At 56.2% G+C, this 8,241-nt stretch overlaps 1 protein-coding gene across 1 annotated transcript; it reads right to left on the reverse strand.

Moving 5' to 3' along the window:
* Positions 1 to 338: 338 nt before the first annotated feature.
* On the reverse strand, positions 339 to 3,744 carry FAM110D (family with sequence similarity 110 member D). The gene is made up of 2 exons (XM_004603463.3): positions 3,665 to 3,744; positions 339 to 1,535 (listed from the first exon to the last, which is right to left on the reverse strand). The coding sequence occupies exon 2, from the start codon at positions 1,443 to 1,445 to the stop codon at positions 627 to 629; it is 819 nt and encodes a 272-aa protein (XP_004603520.2). The 5' UTR covers positions 1,446 to 1,535; positions 3,665 to 3,744; the 3' UTR covers positions 339 to 626.
* Between the last annotated feature and the right edge of the window lie 4,497 nt (positions 3,745 to 8,241).

Below are 8,241 nucleotides of genomic sequence, written 5' to 3' on the forward strand. Positions count from 1 at the left end.
TTTTCCCCAACAGTTTGATAGGCGGGACGCAGCTGCGGCTCAAAACCCAGCGCGCGCCCACGCAACGTACTCTGCTCTATCCGCTACGTCTCCAACCTCGCCTGCCGTCTCAAGAACCGTTCGAGTGGCCGGGGCCATAGTACAGCAGGTAGGGGGCTTGCCTTGCACACAGCCGACCCGGGCTCGACCCCTGGCATTCCATGTGGTCCCCCGAGCACAGCCAGTAGTAATTTCTAAGTGCAGAGCCAGGAGTAACCCCTGAGCATAGCCAGACGTGGCCCCCAAAACAAAACAAGAAACAACAACGACACCCCTCTCAAAAAAAAAAAAAAAAAAGCTCGAAGAATTTGACTTTATTCAGCAGGTTTTCCACCTTCCCAGGCCAGTTTTCAGCCTTCCGACCCGGCCTCCACAGGAGCCTCAAGGTCGTCCCCACCCTCTCCCTCAGTCTGGCCCGGGAAGGGCCGTCGGGATCATTTGGTCTCACCAGGTCTCATCACCCGGGAGAGCCGAGAGCCGGAGCCAATGGCCTTTCCCAAAGGCACCCTCCGCGTCCGTGCTCGGGTCCAGCCCGGGACGCACGCCCACGCGTCTCCCCGGACCCCCGGGCTCCCAGACGGCTGCGGTCACACCTCGGACTCGCGCGGCGGGCCGCGGGCGCGCTGGCAGCGGTACAGCCACTGGATGACGCGCGCGTTGCGCTCCACCACCGACACCTGGGGGCGCCCGTCCCGCGCCGAGCCCGCCGCCTCCGAGCCGCCGCCGCCGCCGTCCGCGCCGTCCGGACGATCCGTGCAGCTGTCGCTGGACGTCCAGTCGCTGGTGTCCCGGGAGCCGGGCGGCGGCGATGTCCCGGGCTGGGGGCTGGGGTCGGCACCCCAGCTCTGCGGAGAGAAGCGCTCGGCGCCTAGCAGCTCCACCAGCGCGCGCTCCAGGCCGCAGTAGTTGAAGAAGCGCTCCTTCTCCGACAGCGGCAGCGAGCACGTGGGGCACAGCGCCCGCTTTCCCTCCCCTTCCGGGGGATCTTGGGGCGCTGCCCAATCTCTGGGTGCTGCGGGTCGCTCGGTTGGGCCCGGGCTGCTGGGGGTGGCGTCTCTCGCGGAGCCCAGGAAGAGGCGCCGCACCAGCCCCTGGCCTTTGGCGTTCTCTTTGTTCACGGAAGCCTTGCAGTCCCGCTTCTGGCGGTAGAAGATGAGGGAGTCGGGTCTTGGCAAGCGCCTGCCACTGCCGCGGCGGGCGGCTCTGGGTGTCCTGGGCGATGCAGGGGGTCCCAGCTCATTGAAGGGGTGCGGAGTGAGCGGCCCAGGACTGCCGCGCAGGGCTGGCTCTTGGCGTCGCGCTATTACCTGGTGTGTCTTGACATACTTGGCTTTGTCAGCCTCCAACCTCTCCACGGCGCTGGGGGTGCGTCCCCTGGATGGGGTGCAGGGAGAGCCCAGCAGCATCTTAGTGAGGCTGGACAGGAGAGTGCCCCATAAGCCACTGGCTTTAAGCAGCTAGTTGAGGAGCCAAGAACAGTTTGGCTGTCCCAGGATCTGCAGGGAAGCAAGGATGGTCATGCGGAAAGTAGATGTCTTTGCCCCATTCCTGCTGCCAGCCCCCTCACCCCTCACCCCTCCCTCAGCCTGCCTCTTACCCGGAGCAGAGGCTGAGGCTTTTCCCATCCCCTCCAAGACATCACAGAGCTCCCGGCTACTCTGAAATACATGCCCCTTTGAGGAGGCCCTAATCGAGCCTCAGGGCTCGCTGAGGAGGCATCAGCAAGCAGGGCATTTGGAAAAGGAAATGGCACTGGTCCCTGTTCAATTCTCGAAAGTGGCTTCCACCGGAAAAAATACCTCTTTCCAAGCAAGCAACTATGAGTCCAAGACAAGGAGGAGGCTTCCCAGCCACAGGCTGACTCCTGGAGGACCCACCCTTCCCGCCTCCAGCACTGAGGTCAGGGATAGAACCACAGGGCAGCGGCCTCCAGTAATTGCAGCCAGCAGCCCTGCCCAGGCCCAGCAGGGCCATCAAGGAAGGAGGGGGCGGCAGTCACCAGGTCATGTCTGCCAACTACCTGCCACTGGCCCTGTTCCCGCCTTGGGAATTCCAAAGTGCCCAACTCTAGACCCCACATTGTCTACCCCTGCATTTCCCATTCACAGGAGAGGTATGTGCCCAGAGAAGAGGGGCTTCCTGAGTCTGATGGGAGATAGGAGCCTGGTCTGGAACCTGCGTCTCTCACAGTTCAGAGTTGGTATCGATCAGTTCTCTCCCTTGCCTATAAGAATTTACCCCTGGTAATTCCTGAGTGCAGAGCCAGGAGTAATCCCTGTGTATCGCAGGGTGTGACCCAAAAAGAAAAAAAAAAAGAATTTACCCCTGGTATTTTGCATCTATTCATGCAAAATACCAAGCAATATCTATTAAAGATGGGTTCCAAAACTTCCCATAAATTCTCCCCAGTTACTGGCACTTTCAGGGAGTAGGGAGATAGATCACATACATGCCCCCCTTGTGTTTAGAGTTTGATTCCCCAGCACCTTATACCCCCCACAAACACTCTCAGTGCAGCCCTGTGCCCCCAGATTGGTCCAGTTGACCACTAATTGGCCTGAGCATTGATGATCACAGGAAACACCAAAACCACCAGGCTCGAGTCCCTGGTACTGCTGGTTGGGTGCTCCCCTTAAACTTCTGGGATGGGCCTTTGAGAAAAATATAACCTAAGCTCCCAGAAATCTACACTCAGGGTCCCTGCTCTTTTCTCCTCCTGACACCCTGTGACCCTGCTCCTCCACCCCCCTTCTGCTGAGGGAGCTGTAAATCAGGAGCTGACAGTTCTGTGGGCAACAACAGAAGGGGCCACCCACATGGCTCATCACACCCCACCCCATCCCTGCCCTCTAGTTCCCCATCCACCCTTCAGCCCATCAGCTGAGACAGACTTAAGGGCATGTCAGGAGCTAATGCAACACCAGATCTGGGATCTGGAGGCAACAAAGGAACAGAATTCACCTAGGAAATTCTCACCCCTTAAGAAGGCTTGGGAGTGAGATCCTGCCAGCTCTGCCCACCCCTCAGCGCGAGAACGCGCGCGCGCGCACACACACACACACATACACACACACACACACACACACACACACCATTCCTCTCCCCTCTCCACACATGTACCCACTTGGTCTCTTATATGCCAGTGCACAAGTTTTTGGTGATGGGCAAGCCAGGCAGCCCAGAGAGCCTGCGCCCTCTCTCCTATCTCCCACACTGTAGCCGGCAGCTAACTGATCAGAGGCCAAGGTCTCAGGAGGGCACTGTGCTGGCCTGACCTCATGGGTACACTCCTACCCCCTCCTTGTCCTCCCAGCCCTGAGCAGGGGAGCTATAAAAAGTCCCTAAATACAGGGACTGAAATAGCCTGCTGTCCTCTGCCTCCTCCCGCCAGCTCACTCTGATCCCAACCACGGCCTCCGGCCAGCCCACCCTCAAGTCTGGCAGATGTCCTGGTGTCCTCTCTTCCTTGGCCCACTTCTAGTCCTGGATGAGTGGCCTGAACCCAGCCCCAGCTCCTGACTCTGAAATCGGATCCGGGGACTCTGTACCCCCAGACCTGGCCCCCCGCCTGCCTGCCCCTGGTTCCCTGGGTGCCGCCTCTCCAGAACTGGACTCTGTTGCTCACCTCTACAGGAGGAGGTTGAACGCTGGGCTCCCAGGGCAGGCCAGACTGAGGGTGGCAGGGACAGCTGGGACTGGAAGCAACTTCAGTGGCAGCCTAACCTCACTCTCCACAGGAAAAGGCCAGAGTGCCTCCACCCCCCTCCCGCCCCCCAGATTAACCCTTGCCTTCCTGACTCAGAGCTGCCCGTTAACTCCTTCCTGATCTGCCTCTCCGCCAGGAGACCTTTGTGCCAGGGCCAGCCAGCAACTCTATTTCACACAAGGTCACACAGACCCTGACAGCCTCAGAGGTTTACCAGGAGCGCATGGTGAGACAGGGGCACAGCCAGGACCTCTAATGTGGCTTTCAAAAACCTGGGGTGGGGACCAGGGGCCATGGCAGACAGGCTTGGCAGGAAGTAAAGGCAGAGCAGGGTCCTAGCTGCTGGGCTTTTTCCTGGGTCACAAGTTTAGACCCGTCCTGTTGGGAAAGTGGGGGTGCCAGGCCAGGGCTCAGCCCCTCGGGGTAGGAGTGCAGTGATGTGCATCAGCTCCTGCCTCAGATCCAAGGGTCCGTGGAGACCATTGGAGGAGCATCTGCCCAAGGTCCTGGCTGGGCTGATGGGGTTGACTGCGAAAGGGGCTGAGGTTAAGATGCTGAGACCATACCTGGGCCTCCTTTCTCCTGTGCCCCCACTGGGCACTGGAAGAGCCGGCTCTTGCTTTATCCACAGTGCCTTGCCAGGAGAGCAGCTCCCTTCGCTGCAGAAGAAAATGAGCCAACACCCAGCACTCAGAGCAGTGCCAAGGGACAGCCCCCACTTCCTTCCTTTATAATCCTTTTTACTTTAAATTTTTTGCAGTACTGAGGATCCAAGGCCTCATGCGTGTAAGGTCAGTGCTTTAGGGTTGGGCCACACTCCCAGCTTCTTTCTAGCCCTAGTTCATGTTTTATTTCTTATTTAAGTTTTTTAAAGTTTTTTTTTTTTTTTTTTTTTATTAAAGACAGGTTGAAAAAGAGCTTTATTGCAACCTGGTGGCAGGCTGGAGAACGGTGGACACATGTCCTCAAAGCAACTGTCTTCTTAGAACCCTTTCTAATTTATGCACAGCTCTCAGGTCTGTGGTCTCCCAGCACCTCTCATATCACTCCTTTGACGCTCCCAGGAACCCTCGGCAGGACGCCCAGCAGCCCACCTCTGAATACACTCTCCCCACTGCACCCTGTCTGCCAAGTGCTGACTTTGAAAATCAGAGAGCCTATCTCCTCCTAAAAGATTGTTTTTATTTATTTGTTTTATTTTGCTTGGGAGAGGGCAGTTTAAGGGCTATACCCAGCAGTTCTCAGGGGCCATTTTCAGCTCTGTGCCAAGAGGCCATTCCCCCATTGACAGTGCTTAGGGAACCCTGTGAGGCCAGAACTCCAACTCAGACCATTTGCTTGCAGTTAGGTTGCTGAGCTCTCTCTCTCTCTCTCTCTCTCTCTCTCTGTCCCTAAAAAATTATTTTCATTCATTTATTTATTTGTATTAATTTATTTTGTTTTAGAGGGGTCACACCTGGTAATACTCAGGGCTTACTCCTGGCTCTGTATTTAGTGGTCACTCCTGGCAGGGCTCAGGGGGCCATATATGATACTGGGGACGGAATCAAGGTCAGTTCAATGCAAACACGTGCCATATACATGGCACTATTGCTTCAGCCAAAGATTATTTATAAAGAGGCCACTCAAGACCACTCTTTTGTGGGAGGCAAGGCATACTCAGCTTACTCCTGGCTGGGTACTCAGGGATCGCTCCTGGTGGGCTTGGGGAACCATATGGGATGCCTGGGATTGAACCTGGGTTAGTGGCATACAAGGCAAGTGCCCTATGCATTATTTCTCCAAGAAACTATTTTTTTTGGGGGGTGGGTTGTTTGCTCATTTGTTTTTAGATCACACCTACAATGCTTAGGGCTTATTCTTGGCTCTGCACAGGAATTACTCCTGGTGGTGCTCAGAGGACCTATGGGATGCCTGGGATTGAACCTGGGTTGGCTGCATGCAAGGCAAATACCCTAACTGCTGAGCTATTGCTCAGGCCCCTCAGTGACCACTCTTGTTTGTTTGCTTTGTTTTTTTTTTTTTTTGGTTTTGGCTTTTTTTGGGTCACACCCAGCAATGCACCGGGGTTACCCCTGGCTCTGCACTCAGGAATTACTCCTGGTGGTGCTTGGGGGATCATATGGGTGGGATGCCGGGGATCGAACCCAGGTCGGACACGTGCAAGGCAAACGCCCTACCCGATGTGCTATCACTCCGGTCCCCTCAGAGATCACTCTTTTCAGTTCTTCCGGTGTCATAGTGCTGGGGATAGAACCCAGGGTCTCACACATGCTAGACCTGTACTCTACCACTTTATTTTATTTTCCCTGCCCCACAGATTTTTATTACCTAGGTAAAGGGAGCTGTTTTCCTTAATAGTTCCATATTATATTGTTCTAGACAGCACCTTTCAAAATGCTTTCATGTACCTTATCACAACTTACCCTCAGAACTATCTTTGGGAAACAGCTTTTATTATTCTTCCCATGTGATAGTTGAAGAGATGAACACTCAGAGAAGTGAAACGATTTATCCATGTTTGCACAATGAGGAATAATAACTAATTTCTATTGAGAAAATAATATATACTAAGTGTTCTTCTGAGTACTTCACACAATGATGAACATCCGCCAAACTAGCCCATGAAATAGGTGATTTTGTTTTCCTAATTTGGTAGACTACGGTTGGAATTTGCTGGTGACACTGGGGCTTGGTCACCGAGGGGTTAAGGGGAGAGGCTGGGCAGGGCTGGACTGGGATGCTGTCAATGGCAGGAAACCTGGCCTGGAAGGAGGGGGAGGATGGGGCTGTTGTGTCTGACTTGATACAACCCCCATCCCTTTGGTCTTAAAGGAGCATCCGGGCTGGGCTGGGCTGGGCTGGGTACAAGGGCTGCTGGGGCCCCTTCTCAGCCCTTTGCTAGGGGCCAAAGTCAGATGCTGGGCTATAGAAAGAGGGGATTCTGCAGCCTCAGGGCAGCCCCTGATCTGACTAGACGTGACCCCACTTGCCCTCAAAGCACTCAGAGGTGGATATATTGGTGGAAGAGTCCTGCTTTCAGAAGTGTCCAGTCTGAGGGCCGGGCACGCTGCCCACCTCTCCATCAGCCTGTGCCAATGGACACAGCCTCACTGGCTGAGCAGGGCCATGGAGTGCATCTACGATGGGGAGGGGTGATAGGGGTGGAGGGGGGACGAGGGGACGCTGCAGCCCTGTGTCTCTTGTTCACAGACAGGCACCGGATCGTCTGTCTTTCTGCTCCTAGCTCTCTAGGGAGATCCTTCAAGTGGCTCCTTCCGGCCCCAGGGACCGGGCAAGGGAGGAGGCCAAATCTGAGGGATGTTTCCTTCCTAGTTCCCAGCTCATTCCCGGACCACCTTGAAGATCGATTGGAAAAAACCTGAGTCAGACCCCAGTTTTCCAGAAATTGGGAGGGGGAGGGGGGGGAGGGGGGAGAGTAGTGGGAGCAGTTCTGGAGAGTGTGGGGAATAGAGATGAGCCAGCCAGACCCTTCAGAGCAGTCTCAGAACCAAACCCACACTGGGAGAAATGTGATTCCTTCCAGGACCCTGACACCTGTGGGGGCTGGTTCTAATTCATGCTCACACTGGGGGGTCTCAGGCAAGAATTAAACCTGTTTCTGTCTGTTTAAATGGCCAACAGTCCCAGCTCTGATAGGGCACAAAGTGGCTGAAACTACCTGGGCTTGGGGACAAACGGTAGAGGAGCCGTGAGCCTTCCCCTTGGCAGCACCCCCCTGACACCTCGGATCTAAATCTTTTGCTCTCACCCCTGTAGTGAAATCTTTTGTTCTCACTCCCAGTCTCACTCTCAGCCGCCTTCAACAAATCACCCCGGGCTCAGGGTCAGCAGATGGGTCAGACGGGTTTGGCTCCAGAGACTCTGCCTGAGGTGGGGGGTTTGGAAGGGGTGTTGGTGTGAAAGATGATCACAGCTCCAGGGGGAAGCCGAGCTGCGGTGACAGGAACAAAGCAGGGAGTCTGGGAGGGGACGTTTCCTGGCCTGGCCCTTGGCGGGTCCGGCAGGGGCTTTCAAGCAGGAGGGGCTCTCGGGGCTGGACCCGGAGGGGATTCGGGGATGGGTCTTGAAGGAGGGCTAGGAGGCAGGAGGGGTGCAGGGGAGGGATGGTGGGAGCAGTAGGCTAGGAGCAGCGCTCTGGAGTCTCCAAGGGCTGACTCTGGAAGGCACAGTTGAGGTGAGGAGATGCTCAGGGGGGGCTGAGGGAGAAGATGGGGTGCAGGGAAGGGAGGGCTTTGTGAGGAGACGGCTTCAGCGAGGTAATGGGTACCCTGAGGAACGGCAGGTTCAGAGAGAGAAAGGGGCTCCCGGGGCTTAAGGGGCCGGCCGGCCGGCGTCAGCAAGCCCCCAGGGGGTGGTTCCCCCAGGCACCCCGCAGAGATGAGAGCTTCCCTGCCCGCGTTTGGCGCTTTCCGGTCTGGAAAGAATCTCAGCACAACAATAGCCGGGCTCCCGCGCCCTCGGGCTCTGCGGGG

The sequence above is a fragment of the Sorex araneus genome, chromosome 5, assembly GCF_027595985.1.
Source record: "Sorex araneus isolate mSorAra2 chromosome 5, mSorAra2.pri, whole genome shotgun sequence".
NCBI lineage: Eukaryota > Metazoa > Chordata > Mammalia > Eulipotyphla > Soricidae > Sorex > Sorex araneus.